This window comes from Meles meles, chromosome 1, assembly GCF_922984935.1.
Source record: "Meles meles chromosome 1, mMelMel3.1 paternal haplotype, whole genome shotgun sequence".
In the NCBI taxonomy this organism is placed as follows: domain Eukaryota; kingdom Metazoa; phylum Chordata; class Mammalia; order Carnivora; family Mustelidae; genus Meles; species Meles meles.
Genome location: NC_060066.1, coordinates 150,792,520 through 150,804,883, shown reverse-complemented (window position 1 = coordinate 150,804,883; position 12,364 = coordinate 150,792,520). Strand labels below are relative to the sequence as shown.

Sequence of the window (12,364 nt, the reverse complement as noted above, 5' to 3'; positions counted from 1 at the left end):
TGCAAATGTCCCAGCATTGTTAGGATGGTTATTTGACCCACAGGTAAAGAAGAGGCTTCCTAGCACAGGAATACTCAGCTCTATTCTCTGTTGTTAGTATTATCGGCTGTGTCTCACTCCCATGTGACACGTTCTGGTTTACAGGAGACTTTCTGCCTTTCACATGACTCAGGATCCCATAACCGCGGGAATGACCAGTTCTCTGGACTCATGCTGGCCTGTGTTTTCATAGTGGTCAAGTTCTGTGGGGGTCTGAGGTTTGTCATAAGGATGTTTTCTTAACCGTGTAGTTTCTCATTCAGTTAGGAACAATTTCTCTTTATTGTGACTTAGTACTTTATTTGGTCTCTAGTGTATATCTTTTGATTGTATTTATTTTACATATTCTGTAGTTTTTCTTAAGTGACCACATGTAACATAACACATACACATTTTATTTTACATTTTTTTATGTTTGGTATCCCGGAATAAATGACTATATTTTATTCCCTTAAGAAGTGTCGGAAAAGGAAGTTACAACATTATTTTGTAAGTCTAGTAGCTGAGGACCATATGAACGGTTATTCCTACGAGTTCTGGCATAAATCTTCTCACTAAAAAGACTCAAAACAAAACAAAACAAAAACAAACCCCAAAACAAAAACAATGCCGGGGGAAAAGACCTGAATTAGCAAATGAAAATATGTGGATTCTACAAATGAACCGTCTTGATTCTGGTGAACTTTTTGATTTTTCAGGTATAATACATTTTTTCTTCTCTATGTGCTGCTTAGTTAAAAATTTTTCCCACTGCTCGTTTTACACACCATTTCTTAGCTGGTGTGAAGGAGCGAAGATGCCCATATGGTTGGGATTGTCCCATTCCAAAGGGGATGGAAGCTACCCAGCATGTCCTATTTTCTCATTTCTTCGCAACTCTGGGAGTCTTTCGGCAGAGGCAGGAATGTGTTGTCAACTGGGTGATTGGTTAGTCTTCTGTCAATACATCCAGTAGAAAATAAAAAGTTACTCTGTACAAATGTTTGTATTTTGTGGCAATATTTTGCAGCTTTTCCACAGCTGGGGTACAAGAAATACCATACGCTCTTGTCTTCCTCCCATTGTAGTATTTTTGTCTTACTTATCTCTAAATCATCTACCATGCTCAAAATAGTGTTTTAATAATCTTAATGAGTAGTCAGTAAGTGGAAAATGACTGAAATATTGTTACTGCTTATATTTAATGGAGTAGACATTTATACAATTTAAGTATGGAAAAATAGTTATAAAGAAGTAAGTATCTTCTTAGAGCTTTTATATTTCAGTTTTTTACAGTTCTTTAAACCTATATTTTTGGATTTGCATAAGAGTGATTTTTCCCCCCTGAAGTTTTTTTTTGCAGTCACTATTGCAGAAATAAAATATTCTATTTCACAAATGCTGTATGGTTAAATCACCACAAATATATTTAACTCTAAAAGTCACCTGTTTATTGGAGATGGATTCAGTAATTTACATAAGGTTCCTTTTCCAAAGGAACCATTCAATTTAGTTGCAATTCAACTAAAATGAAATTTCTCAGGGCTCCTGGCTGGCTCAGTCGGTTAAGCATCTGCCTTTGGCTCAGGTCATGATCTCAGGGTCCTGGGATTATTGAGTCCCAGGCTATGCTCCCTGCTTAGCAGGGAGTCTGCTTCTCCTTCTGCGTCTTCTGCCCCTCACTCTTTGCTCATGTGCTCTCTGTCTCTCTCTCTCTCTCAAATGAATACATAAAATCCTTAAAAAAAAAAAATGAAATTTCTCATTTGCAAATACTCATAGGTGCTATGGCACTTAAAAATCTATCATCTGTACCTAGTTCCTTAGTCACCAGCCATCCAAATAACACAGAGGTTCAACTTCTCAAACATGGAGATGGAATGGAACAGTTCCTTAGCAAAGGTTCTAGATGGGACTTGTTCACCATCCAATAAGGCTGGGTTGTAACTGCATATTTACAACTAGCTCCTATCTCTGTGGTTATTTATGTGTCAGACTCAAAGATCAGTATTTGGATGATAATATCATAAGGGACAGTAACTTGCAAATCAGTGGATTGTACTTCTGTGTACTCTATCATTCCCCAAAGTCAATGTCTCTATGCTACTATTCTGTGTTGACGGAAAGGAGGGAAGGAATGGTCTGCTTCTTAGAATAAGAGAACAACGTGTGAAAACACCTGCTTCAGTGACTAGATGAGAACTGTATGTAATTGTCAGAGATATTGTTCGTATGCTAATAGATGTTGATAAAATTCTAGAAAATAGTTTGGTGTCTAAAGAAGTTGGACATTCCACCAGAAATGGTTTTGACCACGTATTCATTTAAATTTCCTTAAAAAAATAGTGCCAAGGAAAATTTAGATAAACTACAGCAGAATCACCATAAATTCAAAATTAGTCAAGTATCAATAACTGAAGTTTTGATATACTAGAAAAATTGCAAAAACTTCAGATTTTCAATCACTGCACCTGAGATCATGTGTCAGTAAATAGCCTGGCCTATGGCATCTTTTACATGCCTGTCTTATGCTACAGCATTTAACTGCCTTCTCACTGGGCTTTCCTCATAGGAACTTCATTCATTTAATTCACTCAACAAATATTGATTGCCCTACTCTATGCCAGGTGCTGGGGATACAACAGAGAACCAATCAGAGGAAAATATATGCTTTCAAGAAGATTCTATTTCAGTCTGAGAAATAGAAATAAGAACAAGCAACATATATCATATATTAGATGAGATTTCTCTAAATATTCACCTCTGTATCACTAGTATCTAACACAATACCTGGATATAGTAAACACTCAAAAGCTACTCGCCGCTAGATTGATTTATGAGATAAAATTGACATATAACGTCATCTTACTTTCAGGTATACAACATAATGATTTGATATTTGTGTACATTGCAAAATGATCACAAGAAGTCTAGTTAATGTCACCACGAAGTTCCCTCACCTGTGGCAAGCGGCAATCTGTTCTCTGTATCTGTGAGTTTAGTTTGTTGTTGCTTGTTTTAGATCCCAGATATGAGTGAGATATAGATTAATTTTTTATGTTTACGCAGAGGAACAAAAGCGTAATTTTAAAAATTAATGTTGCTTTTATTTTTTTTTAAACATTGTATGTATTTATTTGATATATAGGGAGAGATCACAAGTAGGCAGAGCAGCAGACAGAGAGAGAGGGGGAAACAGGATCCCTCCTGAGCAGAGAGCCCAATGCGGGACTCGATCCCAGGACCCTAGAATCATGACCTGAGCTGAAGGCAGAGGCTTTAACCCACTGAGCCACCCAGGCACTCCTAAAATTATCATGGCTTTTAAATGTGAACAGCCACTGGAGCTCTGACAGTGGCCCACAGATACACATAGACTTAATGGTAGAGGACGTATAGAATAACTTCCAGAATAAAACTGTTATCTATGAGTCAAGTAGCCTGGCAGATTTATTAATTTTGGTGGCCTTAACAATGGGTATAATTGTATCAGATGGCCCAAATGAGTGGATATTTTATTTCACCATCTACCTATTTTGGTTTTTGCAACCAGCAATGAACATAATTTCTTCATCTCATTCACTTCTTTGACTTTATTATTTCTCTCTCATCTTAGTGCTGAGTGTTTAGAGGTATCAGGTTAATTAATTGACTTTTCCATAGAATATCCAAATGCTTGGTCCTGCGCATTTCTCAGTTAGTATTCTAATCATTAGCCAGGATGAACAAGTGTAACATGCCAAGGTCCAGAGGAAGATATTTTCAAAAAATAACACATAATATTTCTCTAGTTCCATGTGCTGGAAACCAGATAGATGAAAGGCTGAGTGTCTGATGAAAATCTGTACACAACTCCTTGGAATCCAAGTTTGGGTAGGCTGACCAGAGAAGAATGCTCTCTGGGCTTGTGAGGTGAGTATTGACAGAGCCCAGGGAAAATGGCAGACTTCCTCATTCTTACCCCAGCCCCCACATTTCTCCTGCCAGTCTTACCAAGGGATTAAACTCTTTAGGCAATTCTGTGGCACCTCATTCACATACACATAGACATGCGTAATAATCCACATTAGTTCTGATTCTTTAGTGCTTCAACAGATCACTTGAAAGAATGCATAAATTACAAAAGCAAAGCATAATCTATCTGAAAAAATTAGTAAATTAGAGATAAACCAAAGGTGAAAATAAAAATCCTCTGTAATTCTACTGTCTGAAGATAACGAATTGAACTATTATTACACACCCTAGTCTTTTCTCTGTACATACACAAAATTATGTACTTGGGTTTTTTTCCCCAAAACTGGGATCACTGAGTTTAGTAATCACAAACATTAATGTTAACATACTTTTCCATTACATGAAATTATCACAATCTATTTTTTGTTGGATACTTAGGTTGTCCTGAATTTTCAATGATATGCCATTATCAGTACTATACTAAAAAGTATACGAATACATTTCCTCTTGCAGAGGACACAGTGTTTTTGCACAGTTGGTGACCACACAGCTGTTCTCAGGGAGAGAGAAGTGCATGCCATGTAACTCAGGTGTTTTTAATTTGAGTGTTTCTAAACCAGGCCCAGCTGTTCCAGGCAATTACAGGAAGCATCTTTGTTCCAAACTATACAGAGCAGGTTCTTGGCTGGGGCCTGAGATTCCTAGGAACGCATGTAGTCATTAATAGGAAATACATTCATGTAATACTCACCAGGCAAGAGAAATACTTCTTCATTCCTCCTTGAACCAATCCCCATCTCCCCCCTTAACCCCAGCAAATAGATTTTCAGTAACTTGAGGGCAGGCACATGCCTACTTTGTTTCCCATTATATCTTCAGCATTTAACACATTACCTAGCACATAGCAGATAATCAATATATACTTGATGAGTAAATTTGATGAGTAAAGAAAAATATAAAATGAGAATATCTCATTCCAACTGCCCATTGGGTCTTGGCTCTGCTTTCTTCTAAGAGAAACTGGGCCATATAAGTTTATTTATTCCATCCTAATGGTTAACTTGGGGAACAGGGACATAGTGTCTATACCTGACCCAGGTACTATTGGGTTAGGACTGTGTTTTTTGTTTTTTTTTTTCTGTGTTGAAACTTGATTGGTTTTACTGACCTACAGAATGTTTAGACCTGCAGTTTGATACATTGTTTCCCTAGGAAATGAATCCTGAAGCAAAGAACCATTTCCCAAGGAATTTGCATGGATTGCAAGATCCTGTTTTTTTTGAGTGATAATAAACCACTTTGGAATCCTTTACTAGTGGGTGACATTGTATTAAAGCTTTCAGAAACATTTTAAGCCTCAAAATATTAGACGGTTATGGTGGATGATCAGATTTTCTTCTGATGACTAGTTCCTGTGCTTCTAGAAATAGTCTCAATGAATAGAAAATAATATAGTTTTATTCATTCCAACACTTATTGAGTATATCCTAGGCGTCAACTTTTGTACTGGATGTTAGAAAAAAAAAGAGATGCATAATTATGATAACTGGATGTTAGAAAAAAAAAGATGAATGCATAATTATGATACAGTGTGGGAAGTGATGTAACTGGCCGTGGACAGGGGGCTGTGGTGGCACAGAGGAGAGAACAACTTGCTAATCCATGTTGGTAAAGTTGGGGAAACTTTCATGATGATGAACCCATTTTTACATGGGGCTTGAGGGATGGATAGGCATTTACCAGGCAGAGGAAGGGGGAATAGGAGTTCAAAATAAAGCCAAAGCTGAGATGGGCACAGTGTGTCTGGGACAGGTGAGGGCCTTCAGGGCAGGCTGGAGCATAGGGTATGTGCAGGGGAGATGAGATTGTGGCAGACCTCAGATGTGTCAACCAGGAACCAGCTAAGGAGCTGGTACTTTGTTGTGTAGATAATGAAGGTTTTGATAAGGGGCATTTATCCTTCAGCCATTAATATCAACAGGCCAAATTAAGACATTTCCTTCTGATAACGGTCCATTAAGAAGACAAGAAAGACTTGATTTTCTTTTCATTTGGATTTTAGGCTTTGTTATATCCTCTCTTAATGCTGGTGGTGTAATGGTCCAAACCTCCCTTAATTTTTCGGTTTCACCTTTTGTTCATTTATTCTTACTTTTTTTTTTTTTTTATAACCAAGGTATTTTCAAAGCCTTCTTGTATGTCTGTTCTGCAACTGTTTGTTTTCACAAAGCTAGGCTCAGTGACTAGGCCAGTTTTAAGTTGTAGCTGGGACCACTTACGGAACTTATTCCACAAAATTATTCCTTTTTAACATCATGGGTGGTCAGGAAATGGATACATGGGACCAAAATATACATTGTTATTGTTAACTCCAGGGTACTATTAAGTGGAGTCATTTCCTCAAAACCCTTAGAAAATTCCATTGCATTTTTGGAATATTCTAGGCAAGTTAAGGCAAGGGTGAGGGATGCAGAGAAGGGAATATGAAGTAAGAAGAAATTGGTATTGTAGTTACCAAGCAGAAAACTCTAAAAGTAACATTCTAGAACAACACCATTTCCATGAGCAAATTGTATCAGATGCTCTGAATTCATTCTAAAAACCTCTTATCTAGGGGCGCCTGAGTGGCTCAGTGGGTTAAAGCCTCTGCCTTCGGCTCGGGTCATGATCCCGGGGTCCTGGGATCTAGCCCCACATTGGGCTCCATGCTCAGCAGGGATCCTGCTTCCCCCTCTCTCTCTGCCTGCCTCTCTGCCTGCTCGTCATCTCTGTCTGTCAAATAAATAAATTTAAAAAAAGAAACCTCTTATCTATAGTTTATCTGTACTTTTATTTACATATAAACTTTTTTTTTCTTACATATAAAAGTTTTTTTTCATGGAAGCATACACACATGTGTTGGCTTTCAATTTACTATTCCCAAAAGTAAGAAAAAGTCAGTTACTTATATCAGTGTTTGTCCTCTCTTGGGTCATTCTATTTGTGCACATTTGACTTTCCATGTAAGTTATCATTTTTGTAGTTTTAATGTCAATAAAAACTCAAAGGATCCAGATGTCTACGTCAATGTTGCTGCTACTGTTCATTTCTTTATGTCAGTGTTTTGTAAAATAACATCCCTTTGTGGAAAGTGAAATGGATACCTTGTAGGCTCGCTAGTTAAGTTAAACAACTCTAGGACTGAGAAATTATCTGTATTAATGGATTTTGTTATTTTGCTTGTTCTGCAGGTGACAATGGCCAACATTGGAATAAACGGAGATCATTCTCGGGAGACCTGTGAAACAACAATTTTCGCTCTCCGAATGGCAACATGGAATCAGATCTTAGATCCCTGGGTGTATATTCTGCTGCGGAAGGCGGTCCTGAAGAATCTCTACAAACTCTCCCGGCGCTGCTGTGGGGTCCATGTCATTAGCTTGCACATGTGGGAGCTTAGCTCCATTAAAAATTCCTTAAAGGTGGCTGCTATTTCTGAGTCCCCAGTTGCAGAGAAAATAAATCAGCCGGCACCTGGTTTAATAGGACAGTAAGGCAGTGTAGGTCTAGGGCAACATTGGGAAAGTTTTGTCAATGTTTCAGTTAATTGGCTGGAGACAGAAAGCCTAACTGGAAAATTCAGACCTCAGCAGTTAGTTTGGAGGCCCTTTTGTCAGATTCAGCTGTTGAAATTTGTGAAATTCGCTGTGCAATTCCACCCCCCCCCCCCTTTATTTGGAGTCACACTGAAAAAATGTTTTGGGCTTCTTTGTGTTATTCATGCTTTTGGAATGAGTGACTCTGTTGAAGCCTAAAGCCTTTGTGTGTCTTATTTGTCCAACAGCATCTTACCTGCACAGTGAAATAGCTTTTCGGGGGGGGGGGGGGGGTCATTGCTCTGCAGCTATTCCTGATAAACGAGGCTCAGTGAAGGGGAGTGGCCTCACTGTTGGGTCTGGTCTGTTACACCGCTCAGTATGTGCCTTCAATCAATGTATGAATGGTCCTGTCTCACGGGGTTCACTGTGGCTTGTTACAATGACCTCCATGACACCAGAGGTGGACATCAGGTTGCCTGACCTCACGAGCCTCCTTAGAATGAGCCTATCCTTGTCATTTTTGATAAATATGACTGTTTGCTTGTATTATTGTGATGGTAAATTGTAGGAAGGTCTCCTTGTGTGAATCGTAGATTTACTGTTCTCACATAATCTTTTCCTCTGAAAATTCTAGTGCACAGTAAATGATTTTTAGAGAAACCAAGGCTCTACATAGGGGGATTTGCCTGGTAGAAGTTCCTGTGAAGCATGCCAAGGATAATGCGAACAGACAGAGCTTAAGCCCCTGTGATAGGTACAAAGCTGTTGGCAAAGGAGCTCTACTCTGAACTGCCATTTCTGTATTAGAGAACAAAAGAAACACAGTCTATATATAATATTCCAAGACTATCTGCAGCTAGTGTGTTTGTGCTTTCTTCACACATGCACACACACACATGCATAGACACGTACGCATATCAAAAATTTCTCTTGAAAGCTAGTTCATTAAATCTGTATGACAGCATCTTCTAGAACCTATGCTACCCGTGTCAAGGGGAAAATTGGCAATTAGTCAGGCACTTGGCGATCATGATTATGGGTAACCAAGAGATCAGGAGATAATGATCTCTCCCCAAATTTCCAGTAATACTTTAGACTTCTTTGCTTCTTTGTGTAATCCAACCCCCAATTGTCATGATCATTGAAAATGTCTTGGGGTCATCAGAACATAGGGTAGGTAGTTCTGCCTCTGTAAAAGAATTTTTGCTTTCATTACCTGTGGTCCATTTAAAAAAGTTAACCTTCTCTGTGAGACTGATTTCACATTCTCCAGGAAATCTCTGTGTTTCAGCTAGACTTAGATTATTACATTCACAAATTTTTGCTTTTGACTGGTAATACACATTGGAAGTTATCCACTTTTGTGAATTTTGGTAAATTCTTATGAACAAATGAAAAGAAGTTAAGCAAATAACCTCATTGAAGATTTTAAAGGAAACACTTTTTCCAGTGAATTTAAAGAGGGGACACACAGGGACATGTGATATTCTTAATTTAAGAACAGTAAATGATGAATCACACAAAGTTAGGTTATTCTCATATATAGAACACATAGTAGATGCTCATGAAATACTTGCCAAGTTGAGTTACAGACAAGATTTTTTTCGCTGCAAAATGAGCATGGAATTGCAAAGTTTTGTGCATTTTTATTTAAAATGGCAATTACATATTGGTTATTTTGATATGTATATGTGTGTATATGTATATTTAAATATCCAGTGTATATACTTAAAAAAAAAAAAGCCATTGCAATTTCTGATCACCGTTACATTACATGAATGCTCTCATGTGTTTCAAGGGCACTTAAAGCCCAGAATATTTAGATGGCTTAGAGGAGATATTTATTTCCCACAGCTACTTAAGGGAGTGTTGGTGTCCTGGGAGCTGAGGCACAAGGAACCATAGCTTCATCCTTCCTCCTTAGGCTGGGTCGGATGTTGCAGCAAACATTTCCATGTACTGTGACCTGGGAAAGATGTGCAGAGAAACTCTCGTTCAGGGCTCCAGGCCTCTTCTCCTTAAGGCTTTTAGGTAAATGGCATCGTGGTTTTTCTGATATCATGATGTCATGGTTTTTATGATGTCACTCTGGCCATGAGCATTTATATCAAGGAGATACTGTGACCTTACCATATGTGGGAATGCATGGACATGTAAGGTATTAGGGAACGAGAGGACAGTCATTCTCTGCATATCCTGGAGGGATTCACATCATTATCTGAGCACAGGTTTAGGTTTTATAATGTTGGTTTTATAAGTTGGTTTTATAATGAGGTTAACCCAAGAATTAGACACCAAAAATTGAAAAAAAAAATGTAGTAAAAGAACGTGTTTACATTGTGTTAGACCTTTTGTCCAAGGAAAATAAAGTGAACACAATATACATATATCTGAGTTCAGAATTTTATTTCTGTTATTATATATATTTCAGTATAGTTTGGCATCTTATTGTATGTTGAATAATAGAGTGTAGCCTCCAACAACAAATTTCACAGAAATGTTTAAAGTGAAAATTACTTTGTTCCAATTACTAGAAATAAGTAGTACAAATAGTGTTTACCAGGTTAACCAATTTTGAAATTTTAAGGTCTGTTTTAAAATTTATAATTAGACCATCAGAGCAATTGAATTATCCTTTTCATTGGGTAAAGTAGTATCTGAACAACTTCACGTACTATCTGATCATATTACTTCTGGGGAAATTGATTATTCTAGGCAAATGACTTGTAAATGCCAGGGGTTTTTGTTTTGTTGGTGAATTTAAAAACTGAGACAAAAAAGCCAACAGCAAATGGGTTTTTATGATTATGAACAAAGACAGATAAAGCTGACTCATAATTAGTTGTAGGTACATCCTACTGTTTCACACTTTTTACTGAGGATTTAACTAAGTGACACAAATATTCTAAATTTTTTCCTAAAGGCTGAAAGTTTCTTGTAATTATTTGCATTGCTGAAGTGCAAAATACCTAAAAAGTTAACTCTCTCTCTCTCTCTCACACACACACACACACATCTGTTTTACGAAATAGTCTTGTTTGCTCATTTTCAGTCTTTAAAAGAAAAACCTGCTTTAGTTTTGTGTCTAATCTGAATTTAGATCCCAGATGAGAGCACTTGCTAAACACATAGATGAACCTTTTTGAAACTTGCTGCTAGCTTTGCCTGTATCACCATCATTGCTACAAATTAATAAACAAAGGTCAGAATATGAAAGACGGGATGGGAATACACATTTTCTTACTTCTTCATCTGGGTGTCAAATATTTTACCACGTGGTAAATAATGTTGGACTTCAGCTTGTTACTGAGGTATTTTAACAGTAGATACAATGTGTTACGTGAATAAATATATTTTGTGTTCTTAAACTTGCTGGACTGTATGAGATTAAAGAGTGATATGTATATTTTGTGGCTTGTATCAATGTGCAACTCATGGAATTTTAGTGTTTTGACTAGTTTAAAACTTCCAACAAATGATTTACAATAAACTTGGACTAGTGTTTACCAAAAGTGGCTATTTTTAGGGAGGTCGTATAAAACTTGGAACTCGAACCTAAACTTCCATTTTTATCTATTTGGTGGGAAGAATTTCCATTTGTTTTCTTTTATTACCTTTGGTATCTGTTTCCTGCCTCCTTTTTGTTGTTGTTGTTGTGGTTCACCTAGGCAGGTCATAAATTTTAACGGGAATCTGATAATTTCCAAAACACACTGGCCTAGATATGTCAGGATAGCAGAGACATGTCTATGATAACAAATGGCTGCCCAAGTCTTCGTGCCATGAACCCTCAAAGGGTTTACATCTCACCCATGGCTCATGTCCACTCAGAAGGGGAGCTCTGCCCCTTGTAATCACTCAGACTTCAGGTGACAAAGCCGCCACCGTCTTCTGTTGCTGCTCTTTGCCTTGCTACGGGGAAAAAAGCGTGGTGAATCATGAACTGGCTCTTAGAGCTTCCACCTGGAGGTAAAACGTATTCCTTTTGCTCACACATCTCTGGCCAAAGCAAGCGATGGCCTACTACCTTCAAGGAAGCAGGTTAGTGCAATACTGTGATATGCCTTGGAGGAGAACTGAAAATACTTGGTGGAGAGCATGAAAGATTTCCCTATTAGGTCAAATATTTTCATGCTTGCCTTTCTAACATAATTCAAAGTAGAACTGTTTCTTTTAAAGTTTTTATTTATTCAAGAAAATCATGGAATGAAAGCATTTAGGATTCATTATTTAACTAGCCTATAATCTATAAAGCTAAGACAGAATGAATGCCACATATGCTGTTTGCAATTAATAGGAATTTTAGAAGATTAAAAAGTCAATATAGAATAAGAAGTGAAAAAACTTGTTTTCTTCTTTCTTTTTTTTTTAAATTTGAGAGAGAGGGAGAGAGCACATGCATACATGTGAGCAGGGGAAGGGGCAGAGGGAGAGGATCCCAAGTCACCTCTGCTACACCGAGCCCAGCAGGGGGCTCAGTCTCACAACCCTGAGATCACCACCTGAGCTAAAACTAAGAGTTGGATGCTTAACAAATCACGTCACCCAGGTGCCCCCAAAATACCATTTTATATATATCCTTATTCGTAGCAAAGTAGAGGTAAAATGACTGAAATATCAAGGAACTGTGTTTTGGCCTTAAAGTGTGCTTTACTGGCTCCTGGGTGGCTCAGTTGGTTAAGCAACTGCCTTCAGCTCAGCTCAAGATCCTGGAGTCCTGGAATCGAGTCTGACATCGGGTTCCCAGGTCCGCGGGGAGTCTGCTTCTCTCTCTGACCTTCTTCCCTTTCATACTTTCTCTCACTCTCTCTCAA

General features: G+C 37.9%; 1 protein-coding gene across 1 annotated transcript in view; it reads left to right on the top strand.

Annotated features, from left to right (window-relative positions):
• The window catches only part of PTGFR (prostaglandin F receptor), a 56,598-nt gene extending 45,552 nt beyond the window's left edge, over positions 1–11,046 (top strand). The window contains exon 3 of the mRNA XM_045997931.1: positions 7,203–11,046. Coding sequence (XP_045853887.1) covers positions 7,203–7,505 — 303 coding nt within the window. The 3' untranslated portion in view covers positions 7,506–11,046. The remainder of the gene's footprint in view (positions 1–7,202) is intronic.
• The last annotated feature ends 1,318 nt before the right edge of the window (positions 11,047–12,364 follow it).